The sequence below is a fragment of the Oncorhynchus gorbuscha genome, unplaced genomic scaffold (genome assembly GCF_021184085.1).
Source record: "Oncorhynchus gorbuscha isolate QuinsamMale2020 ecotype Even-year unplaced genomic scaffold, OgorEven_v1.0 Un_scaffold_20:::fragment_4:::debris, whole genome shotgun sequence".
NCBI classification, from domain to species: domain Eukaryota; kingdom Metazoa; phylum Chordata; class Actinopteri; order Salmoniformes; family Salmonidae; genus Oncorhynchus; species Oncorhynchus gorbuscha.
The window spans coordinates 74,337-86,203 of record NW_025745009.1 but is presented as its reverse complement, the minus strand read 5'-3'; the positions used below and the strand labels follow the sequence as shown (position 1 = coordinate 86,203).

Below are 11,867 nucleotides of genomic sequence, written 5' to 3'. Positions count from 1 at the left end.
CAATTCCTGGAAGCTGAACATTTCCCAGCCTGCATACTCACCAGATGTCACCCATTGAGCATGTTTGGGATGCTCTGGATTGATGTGTACGACAGCACGTTCCAATTCCGGCCAATATCCATTGTTGCATTTTGCATCTTTGTATTTTTGCCGGAGGTACAGTAGAGAACATTATTGTTGTTGACGTGATTGTGCTCCGGCCTTCACGTAAAAGGAAATGGAGTATTGTCTGGGGCTGAGGCTCAGCCTTCTGCCAGGTCTGAGCTGTGGTTAGTGGACCAAGGCCCAGGAAACCACAGCGTTTTGAACCAACCACATCTAATGCCAGAATCCATTAACAATATGGTTGTTTGTAGCCCTCTGTTTCACACTGATCTGCTCTTTGTGCTAATATTGTTTTCAGCTCTTCCATGTGGCCTACATCCTCATCAAGTTTGCCAATGCCCCTCGACCTGACCTATGGGTCCTGGAGCGCTCCCTGGACCATGGGAAAACGTATGCTCCATGGCAGTACTTTGCTCGTAAGTATGAATGTTTTATTTTCCTATTCACACGTCTGTTGTGCTGGTGCTTATCAAGGCTCTTGGTTGGGTCTGGTAGTCAGCTTTTGCAGGACTTGAAAACTGTGTTGATATAAGAGTTATTGAACCAATGAGATAACCTGTCGTCCGGTACATGTTGAGATTGTGTTGCTGCTTAATGCAGCCTAGAGGGAATTGACAAACATTATAGATTGTGATAAAATTCCTTCGAAGTGAAAAGGATTTGTGAAGTCCAATGATGTACTGTAATCCTAATACTTACCATAAGTGTAAAGAGCTTGGTTTATAAGTAACTTATGATCCAGTCAGTAGGCCTGCCCTCTCCAATATACTGTACCTCCCCATAGACCAGCCCGCTCTTAAAGTGAAGACATTCTCAGTCCCTGTGAGGCACCTTTCCAGCAGAAACAGCTGTGCCTTAGATCTCCTTTTGAATTTCAGTTGAGGCTTTTCTTTTGTCTTCTCCTAAATCTCTCGGTCTCTCTCTCTCTTGAACTCTCTCTCTTAATGTGTCTCTGGAAAATGTATACATTCCTGGCTCTCAATATTTAATGGTCTTTGAGTCTTGGTATTCAGTATATTAATTTTCAAACAAATGGCACCAATATTTTTTACTTTTCCGGGTATAACTCAGTCAGTGGTTTGTAATACTGCTCAATGTCAAAGAGGGATAAACCGGATTGCATTTATTATACACTACCGTTCAAAAGTTTGGGGTCACTTAGAAAAGCACACTTTGTTGTCCATTAAAATAACATAACATTCATCAGAAATACAGTGTAGACATTGTTAATGCAGTAAATGACTATTATAGCTGGAAACGGCAGATTTTTAAAATGGAATATCTACATAGGCGTACAGAGGCCCATTATCACCAACCATCATTCCTGTGTTCCAATGGCACGTTGTGTTAGCTAATCCAAGTTTACCATTTTAAAAGGCTAATTCATCATTAGAACACCCTTTTGCAACTATGTTAGCGCAGCTGAAAACTGTTGTCCTGATTTAAGAGGCAATAAAACTGGCCTTAAGACTAGTTGAGTATCTGGAGCATCAGCATTTGTGGATTCGATTACAGGCTCAAAATGGCCAGGAACAAAGTACTTTCTTCTGAAACTCGTCAGTCTATTCTTGTTCTGAGAAATGAGGGCTATTCCATGTGAGAAATTGGCAAGAAACTGATGATCTCGTACAGCGCTGTGTGCTACTCCCTTCACAGAACAGCGCAAACTGGCCCTAACCAGAATAGAAAGAGGAGTGGGAGGCCCTGGTGCACAACTGAGCAAGAGGACAAGTACATTAGAGTGTCTAGTTTGAGAAACAGATGCCTCACAAGTCCTCAACTGGCAGCTTCATTTAATAGTACCTGCAAAACACCAGTCACAACGTCAACAGTGAAGAGGCGACTCCAGGATGCTGGGCTTCTAGACAGAGTTGCAAAGAAAAATCCATATCCCAGACTGGCCAGTAAAAAGAAAAGATTAAGATGGGCAAAAGAACACAGACACTGGAGAGAGGAAGATTGGAAAAACGTTATGGACAGACGATTCTAAGTTTGAGGGGTTCGGATCACAAAGAAGAACATTAGTTAGACGCAGAAAAAATGAAAAGATGCTGGAGGAGTGCTTGATGCCATCTGTCAAGCATGGTGGAGGCAATGTGATGGTCTGGGGGTGCTTTGGTGGGGGTAAAGTGGGAGATTTGAACAAGGTTAAAGGAATCTTGATGAAGGAAGACTATCACTCCATTTTGCAACACCGTGCCACACCCTGTGGACGGCACTTAATTGGAGCCAATTTCCTACCACAACAGGACAATGACCCAAAGTACAGCTCCAAACTATGCAAGAACTCTTTAGGGAAGAAGTCAGCTGGTATTCTGTCTATAATGGAGTGGCCAGCACAGTCACCAGATCCCAACTCTATTGAGCCAATCCAACTCGTGGGAGGTGCTTCAGGAAGCATGGAGTGAAATCTCTTCAGATTACCTCAACAAATTGACAACTAGAATGCCAAAGGTCTGCAAGGCTGTAATTTCTGCAAAGGCAGGATTTTTTTGACGAAAGCGAAGTTTAGAGGACACAATTATTATTTCATTATTTATAACCTTGTTCACGTCTTGACTATATGTCCTATTCATTTTGCAACTCATCTCATGTATGTTTTCATGGAAAACAAGGACATTTCTAAGTGACTCCAAACTTTTGAACAGTGGTGTGTATATTATGCTTGAGGTCGTCATGCAGTTTCCACACCAAGTTGTTGCTGTCTTGTCGATAAAGGAGATCAGATTGTCTTATCAGTGGACAGGGTGGGAATAGGTCAGATCACCTAGTATCCACATGTGGAAATCAGCAATCAGAAGCTTGTAAAGGAGGCTTAAACAATTGTTTTGCCAAATCCGATTTTGAAAAGAGGTTACTGTACTTACCATGACAGCAAGGTTGGGAAACGCCTCTGTAGCCACATGCATCGATAGGGCACAGGTTCAAATTGTTATTTAGTGAGACATGTGAACAGGGTAAAAGTGGACACCAAGACATTTATGAAGCATTGTTATGTACTGCTACAACAGAGCACTACAAAGGGCCAGGGGGCTACAGTAATGGAAATCATCCGAAGGATTTGAATGAAGTCTCTTAGAAACATAGCTTTACGGTTGGCCCCTTATAAAGTGTTTGACATGTCATTCTGTTTGTTCTTTTCAGATTCTAAAAGGGAGTGCATTGAGAGGTTTGGCAAAGAACCAAATGGACGCGTAGTCCGAGATGATGACCAGATCTGCACCACAGAGTACTCTAAGATCGTTCCATTGGAGAACGGGGAGGTGAGAACCTCACTGAATGGGAACATAAGGTTGTCACAATGTTGATGTGCCAAAAGACTACTACTTCTACAGAGTGATGGTGACATTTGTGTCCGAGTAATGTTGTTGTTGTCCAGATTGTGGTGTCTCTGGTCAACGGTCGCCCGGGCTCGAAGAACTTCACCTATTCTCCAGTGCTGAGAGATTTCACCAAGGCCACCAACATCCGCCTGCACTTCCTCAGGACCAGCACTCTGTTGGGGCACCTAATTACCAAGGCCCAGAGGGACCCCACTGTCACACGCAGGGTGAGTCACACAAAAGGCACCCAATTCAGTTAATTTCATTACAGTTCAGGTCAGTTCAATTTACTTCAACTTTACCACCCCCCCTCAGGGGCAACCAGGAATGCGTCATCAACAGAGCACAAACCCACAATGACATGGTCTCACACCAACCTGTTCTGTTTAGCCTACCTTCTGCCTCATTGCCAAATGTGACAAGATGTAGCCCCTCTCAGCACCTTTCTGCTGACACAAACACACTGACCTGATTTCTCTCTCGCTGCACATTCCTTCCTCCTGGTCGGGGCTCCCTGCCAGAGGTGTCTGTCCAGTCTTCACCAGGGTAATTCCCTCCACACACAGAGAGAGAATGTGAAGACTGGTCCAGACAGCTCCCTGGTGCTGCAGGAACACGCTTCCAGTAACACAGCCCAGTGTGGGATAACACACACGCGCACAGACAGACAGGCACATGAGCACACACACACGTTTTTAGAGCAAGTGTGTACAGTTATGGTGTATATGAATCAAAAGGAACATGTTTATGCTCTCAGAGCAGTGCCCCAGAAGAAGACTAGGGTCCTGTAGAAGCTGGCTGAAACAGTGGGGATGGGGATACCTAGTCAGTTGCACAACTGAATGCATTCAACTGAAATGTGTCTTCCGCATTTAACCCAAGCCCTCTGAACAAGAGACGTGCAGGGCGTTGCTTTAATCAATATACACGTCATCGCCCAGGGAACCGTTCTTGTTAAGTGTTAACTGCCTTGCTCAATCTGCCCTGCAGATTCTTCCACCTTGCCGGCTCGGGGATTCGAACCAGCAACCTTTTTGTTACTGGCCCAATGCTCTTAACCGATAGACTACGTGCCGCCATATACTGTAGGCTACCTGCCGTTGATATACCGTATAAGATAGGCACACCTGTGTAACTCCAGCTTCAATTATGCTAGTGAGTGTCTGTGGCCTAGGCTCTGACTCAAACCAAAGAACCCAATGTAACTCACCTCGGCTGCATTGGCAGACAACGTCTGGGTTTGTTTAGGTGAGGTTGATATGAGGTGTTTCGGATAGAGCAGATGGTTGTTGGTCTTGCTACAGTGTTCTGACAGTGTTGTTCCCTCTGCGTTGTTGCCAGTATTACTACAGCATCAAAGACATCAGTGTTGGGGGACGTTGCGTTTGTCACGGCCACGCGGAGGTGTGTGGGGGGCGTAACCAAGGCAAACTCAATCGGTGAGTAGTTTCCTGCTTTCATACTTGTTTTTACCCGCTTTAATGCTTTCATACTTGTTTTTACCTGCTTTAATGCTTTCATACTTGTTTTTACCTGCTTTAATGCTTTCATACTTGTTTTTACCTGCTTCTTTTTTTACTGTTCTCCAGAAACATATTCTTGTCTGTTGTTGTTTATACTTACAGTTGAATCCGTTATCATTCATTCATACTGTAGCCAATTGGACATGGGCTTTAATTATGTGTGTAAAAGTTCCCCAAAACAAAAAACAGAGGATTCATTGAGTAGTTCAGTATGACAAATTATGACTTTAGTTTATTCGTCATTTACAGTGGTGAATGGATGTGCTGTGGTTACTGGGTTGTAAAGCATATGGGGGTTGAGGTTAACTGAAAAAGTGTTGTTTTAACTTAAGAGCACAGTGATAGCATCTGTGTCTGAGGTTGAAAAGATAGCTCTGGATTTGATAGAAAGGAAATGACTTCATCTGTTTGTTTCCTGGCATTGCCATTGTGAAAGCCACCATGTTATTTTAGTTATCCTGATTAGTAGTGATTGTGATTGTGATGTAAACCATTGGCAAGAGGCCAAGATGATGTCCTTATAGAGTTGATGTATTCTATGGGCAATGGAAAACAATAAGGGTCGATGACATCATACTACAGTTTGACAGTGAATGATTGATCTAACCATAGTGGCTTCATTCACTTTGGAAGGGACTTTACTGTTTTACACCTTGCATCAAGGTCCCATCTGAAATGGATCTAGATATGTTTTTGAGTCTTGAGTGAGCAGTCACACGATGCTGCTTATTGATGATATACTGTAGGCTACTCCCTTTCTTCAATTGAAAGTGGTAAACATGAAAGAATGATGCAGGAATCCCCGTCTCTTTACTCCTCCTGTCTTTAGGCTGCAGTGCGAGTGCAAACACAACACCTGTGGTGAGTCATGTGACCGCTGCTGTCCAGGGTTCAACCAGAAGCCATGGCGTGCTGCTTCGACAGACAGTCCCAACGAGTGCCAACGTGAGTACCACACTCCACCCTCCTCTCTTGGCCACCCTCACCTTCCTCTCTTTGCTTTGTGCCAACGTGTTCCAAACCAAGCACAGCATGGTCGGGGGTTGGCATGAGAGTGTGAAAAGGGCAGGGGGGGGCAACTTTGGTTTTTGAAGTGGCGGGGACATAATTAAAATTTTTTAAAAATCTAGTTGGATAAACTCTTCAAACAGCCTACCTGACCACTCGGGAGACGTCCGCATGGTTCTAATGCACACCGTTGCCTCGTTTTGTATCACAATCCAATGATAAAACTGTGGGTGGGGGGGGGGAGCAGAAATGCAATTTCAGAATGTGGGGGGACATGAAAGTTGCGACCCTGGAAAAGGGTATAACTGTTCTCTGCTTTCTCCTTTGTCATGAATGTGTTTCAATGACACTGCGCGAGAAAGTACAGCCCCAGAATGTCTTCATTACAGTTCTCCCACCACCTCCTCTACCACATTACCTTCAGTGCTTAATGCCCTGATATGGTGTTGGAACTAGGAATACGCCGAAGCAAACTGTTAAGAGAATTACTCATGTGGTATGTGTGTGATGTACTGCACTGCATGCAGTCTACTGTAGCTAGCCCAGCGACATTACTGCTGTTCTCTACACAGCCACTCAGTCAGTCCCAATGCCAGCTGGTTCCTAATTGCCCTGGCCTGTTGACAAGATTCTCCCTCCCTCCCGAGCCCAGAGTCGGAGATGGTGAAACTGGAGCCTGCAACTCTACAACCGCAGAACAAGAGAGAGAGAGAGTTCGAAAAAGTGGAGAAGTCTGTAATCTAATCAGTGCAGTCACGTCTTAGAACATGCACCCTGACCATTCAGAAACATTAACGAGGCAGATTGAGGAGGAAGTAGAGGATGTACTGTCCTGTTAGGGTTGACTGAATACTGAGAGCTTTTCCAATGATTTTATAGTCACACCACTGTCCTTTGGGAAGGGATAGTAAGTAGATACACTGTAAGATATAAAATACAGAACTTGCTCTTACCTGTCTCCGTTTCGTGTGTGTGTGTGTGTGTGTGTGTGTGTGTGTGTGTGTGTGTGTGTGTGTGTGTGTGTGTGTGTGTGTGTGTGTGTGTGTGTGTGTGTGTGTGTGTGTGTGTGTGTGTGTGTGTGTGTGTGTGTGTGTGTGTGTGTGTGTGTGTGTGTGTGTGTGCGTGCGCCTCTGCTTCATGTGTGTTTACTCGCTGACTGTTTCGGGGATTTCTCCCACAGCCTGCCAGTGCCATTCACATGCCACTGAGTGTTATTACGACCCAGAGGTGGAGCAGAGGAGAGCAAGTTTAGACACATTCGGCAGGTACGACGGCGGAGGAGTGTGCATCAACTGCCAGGTATGAAGCCCGTTACAAGTCCGAACGGTGTGTGTGTGTGTGTGTGTGACAAGCACCAAGACTGTTCATCATCTACATTTCGGATTTTATGTGTGACATGAATCATTGTAATTTGACATTATGTATGGTATGTATAGCATGTATGTGGGAGCATGTCTACACTAGAATAAGGGTAGTGTTCAGTAGACACAAAACAGAAGCGAATGGAGTGAAACTAGGAGGTACTACCTGAACTTGTCCAATAAGAAACACTTGTTTTCGTTTGCCATCGCAAGACGTTTTGCTACGGTGTGCCCTAATAAACATGACCCAGATCTAGGAGCAGACATGGAGGTCTGTAATGGAAATTTCACTTCAAGTCCAAGTTATTGTACTAATGGTGGATATTCTCTGTATTAAGCTCCTTGTGCAATTGGCATGCAGATATATCCCTCTCCGTGCAGGGGTTGGCATGCAGATATATCCCTCTCCGTGCAGGGGTTGGCATGCAGATATATCCCTCTCCGTGCAGGGGTTGGCATGCATATATATCCCTCTCCGTGCAGGGGTTGGCATGCAGATATATCCCTCTCCGTGCAGGGGTTGGCGTGCAGATATATCCCTCTCCGTGCAGGGGTTGGCATGCAGATATATCCCTCTCCACGCAAGGGTTGGCATGCAGATATATCCCTCTCCGTGCAGGGGTTGGCATGCAGATATATCCCTCTCCGTGCAGGGGTTGGCATGCAGATATATCTCTCTCCGTGCAGGGGTTGGCATATGTTCCAAATCAATCAAGATGTCAGCCAGTTCATTTGGACTAAATTTCCCAAGGCAAAGTATTTTTCCTCAACACCAATTATGAGATGCACTCTTATCCTTTTGGACTAAAATACCCTTGTAGGAAGCATGTTGAAAAAGCCATCTTTCTAAACGGCATGCTCAGTGTGAAAGAGGATAAGGTACTGGTAGTACCGCAAACAGATGGATTAGCAACAGGAAGGTGTGTTTGATTAAAAAAACATTTATCTATAGGTTTTTAGAAAACACCCGTTTTGCAGTTTGTCTTCTTGACTGAGAGGAACCTTAGTTGCCACTAGGCAACCAAAACCTAGTGTCCCTCTGACCCAGTCACTCCATTGTTGTGTGGTGTTTGTCTGACTTCTCTGTGTGTTCCCCTCTCACTAGCACAACACAGCGGGAGTGAACTGTGAGCTTTGTGCGGATGGATTCTACAGACCCCATGGATCACCTCCAGAGTCTCACACTGGATGCATACGTGAGCTAGACCCTTTCTTCACTTCTTCAAACTGTCTTTCTCAGTTTCTCCTTCCTCCCATGGCCTTAGTGTCTTCCTTTGTTCCTAAAGTGCCTTCTAATGATGACAACATATTTTTTATGATGTGAAAATATCATCTTTCGTTATAAGTTACCAAACAATACGGTTACTGGCAGAATTGTAGGCCTACATGTGCAGCGTTTTGACGTGCAGTATATCAAATAGTTGGGGTACTAATGTTTAGTAAAGAACTGCTGTAGCTTGCTTTCTGACCTAGGGATAATACGTGAGACCAAAATGGAAAAGAGACTTGACCCCAGAGACTTCGGTGTCGTTTGTATACACAGTGGCACCACCAACCACTAGCTCTAGCCACTTGTCGTGTTGCTAAATTCGGCGCCACACTTGTTTACATTGCTAGCGTGGTACGTCGTTGGTCCTCCTCTCCACATACAGTGCCTTCCTGAATTCAAAATGGATTTAATTTTTTTTTTAATTCAACCATCTACACACTAACCCATAATGACAAAGTGAAAACATGTTTTTGGAAATTTGTGCAAATTTACTGAAAAATGTCATGTAGAAATATCTCATTTACATAAGCATTCACACCCCTTGAGTCAATACATGTCAGAATCACATTTGGTCTTTCTGGGTAAATCTCTTAAGAATTTTGCACACCTGGATTGTACAATAACGCACTGTAAATAGCTGCCGGTTGTGTTTGTGCTTTGAGTGTGGATTAAATGAAAATGGGTGCCCCCAGGGCTTTGGAGAGACCAAAGAGGCTACAAATTAAATGAAGTAAGCTTAGCAGCGGAAGGTGTTGACTTGGGAAAACACAGACAGTAAAAGCTGGTTAGTTCCATCATCATTTTCTTTGATTGTTGTTGTATGTCTCAAGAGCAGTATTTTGGTGTGTTTGCGTATGTGTGTGGGCATATTTCTGTTTGCGTGCGTGTGTGCGTGTACAGCCTGCAGGTGTGATGCCAGGACTACTGCTGGTTGTGAGATGGGGACAGGACGTTGCCACTGCCGGCCAGAATTCACCGGAAACAACTGTGAACGCTGTGCAGACAGTTACTCCGGCTACCCACAGTGCATCAGTATGTAACCTTTCCTCATTTCTGAGATGATCTACATATTACTTGTAGAAATCGATTATTTGGCATAGGGAATCTGCTGTACCCAGAGAAATGAACAAACGAATGAATGAATGACAAGTAAGAAGCGGTAGAAGAGTGCCAGGCCCTCGCTCGGTGTACATTTGGATCCAGTCCTGCATTTTTACCTCAGAGGAAGCATGACTATAGTAAGACCCACGAGTGTATTGACGAGTTGGGATCTGAAGAATGCAAATTGACCTCATTCCTACATATGCTGTTCATTGCAACATGTTCGAATTTATGTTGAATTATTTCATGTTTTGGGTCGTTTTCCTTTGCGTGCTTGTCAAAAAGAGTCTCAGACACTTAGAGAGACTAGCCAAGATTGCTCCTCCAACGTGCCCAGAAGTATGCAGGATATGTTTTCCGTGGAGCTGCAATACTGCTACAAGGTACCCGCAGAGAAATGGAAATATCAATCCTTTACCGCGCTCACCTCATTCTGTCAGAGCATGTCAACACAGACACACACCACACCTTGTCTGTCTTTAGGTTGAGTTGTTGTCACATATTCTGACTATATACCTTTAGATATTGTGGCAGTTCGTGATGATGCACAAGGTCACGTGTCAACAGTCTGCATTTAGAGCATTCCTTGTGCTTCTTCTGGTGTCAGACCAAGAGCAATGACTGACAAGCCCTTATTTTAGGGCGTCTCTCCACACTGACTTGCCACAGCAATCATCATGTGTCACGCACAATGTGTTCAGAAGAATAGATCAGCATTACAGTATGCCTGCCAAACTCTCACAAAATGTCTATTTTCTGAAAGGATCCATGATAGGAGTACTTCATATTGGGACACATATTGAGTAAGAGATGTTGTACAGTTGCTATTTGAACAATGCCATGTTCATCTCCAAGGGGCCCTCTTCGTCATAGGCGCCAGTCCTTATTCCTCACTGTTTACTGAGATTCTAAATCTGGAATCTGTTTAGCTGGTGTTCTCGGGAACAATCCAATCCCATAGAAAAGTGAAACTGGATGTCTTCCTGGCCTCATTCCACACCCACCCTACTCAACCCCATATAATACTTGAATCATGCCAACCACAGTAAAAACGGAAGGGTCTGTATATTATCTTGATTGTCCCGTTGGTTTAATGATGGAAGACGCCAATCATTAACTAAACCTGTCATGGCAAAGTTTTATGCCGGAGGTTTAATACAGAAAATGTAATGAGTGAATAATCGTACCCAGGTGGTTGGTTAGCTTTACGTTGTCATATAAAACAGAAGATTTAATGTGGAATAAATAATTAGGGTTGGCATTTAATGAATACAAGACAGAGATTTATTACTGGATGTGATTATTAAAAACAGTTTTTTTTTTATCTCTTAGAGCGCTCCAAGAGCAGTCTAAACATGTAGACCTCTACCAACTTTTGGGTGTGCGCCAGGCCAGTTCATACCTCTTATTAAACTCCCTGGAAGTAATGAAGGTTATTTGTTTGGGGCGGGCTGCTATCCATTGATGCCATCTCTATTTGCCAGGAGGTTTTCTTTTTGGTCTTTGAATTAAAGCTCATGAAGACAGCTTTAGGGAAAAATCACTGATTCAAATCATCTTGCATCGTTTAGCATTGACATGGGGTTTTCAATGAAATGTATTTCTTACTAGCTCTTACCTTGTTCTTAGTACCACATATACACTATATAAAAAAGTATGTGGACACCCCTTCAAATTAGTGGATTCGGCTATTTCAGCCACGCCTGTTGCTGAGAGGTGTATACAGTCGAGCACACAGCCATGCGATCTCCATAGACAAACATTGACAGTAGAATGGCCTTACTAACGAGCTCAGTGACTTTCAACGTGGCACCGTCATAGGATTCCACATTTCCAACAGGTCAATTCGTCAAGTTTCTGCCCTGCTAGAGCTGCCCTGGTCAACTGTAAGTGCTGTTCTTTTGGAAACGTCTAAGATCAACAACGGCTCAGCTGCGAAGTGGTAGGCCACTCAAGCTCACAGAACAGGACTGCCGAGTGCTGAAGCGTGTCTGTCCTCAGTTGCGACACTCACTACCGAGTTCCAAACTTCCTCTGGAAGCAAGGTCAGCAAAATAACTGTTAGTCCTGAGCTTCATGAAATGGGTTTCCATGGCCGAGCAGCCACACACAAGCATAAGATCACAATGCACAGTGCCAAGTGTCGGCTGGAGTGGTGTAAAGCTCGCCGCATTTA

General features: G+C 44.1%; 1 protein-coding gene across 1 annotated transcript in view; it reads left to right on the top strand.

Annotated features, from left to right (window-relative positions):
- Positions 1 to 397: 397 nt before the first annotated feature.
- LOC124017366 (laminin subunit alpha-3-like) overlaps positions 398 to 11,867 on the top strand; it is a gene marked incomplete at its 5' end in the record, with an annotated part of 80,957 nt that continues 69,487 nt past the window's right edge. The window contains 8 exons of the mRNA XM_046332627.1: positions 398 to 521; positions 3,250 to 3,368; positions 3,485 to 3,655; positions 4,770 to 4,867; positions 5,781 to 5,896; positions 7,140 to 7,258; positions 8,426 to 8,516; positions 9,491 to 9,622. Of these exons, the coding sequence (XP_046188583.1) occupies positions 398 to 521; positions 3,250 to 3,368; positions 3,485 to 3,655; positions 4,770 to 4,867; positions 5,781 to 5,896; positions 7,140 to 7,258; positions 8,426 to 8,516; positions 9,491 to 9,622 (970 nt within the window). The remainder of the gene's footprint in view (positions 522 to 3,249; positions 3,369 to 3,484; positions 3,656 to 4,769; positions 4,868 to 5,780; positions 5,897 to 7,139; positions 7,259 to 8,425; positions 8,517 to 9,490; positions 9,623 to 11,867) is intronic.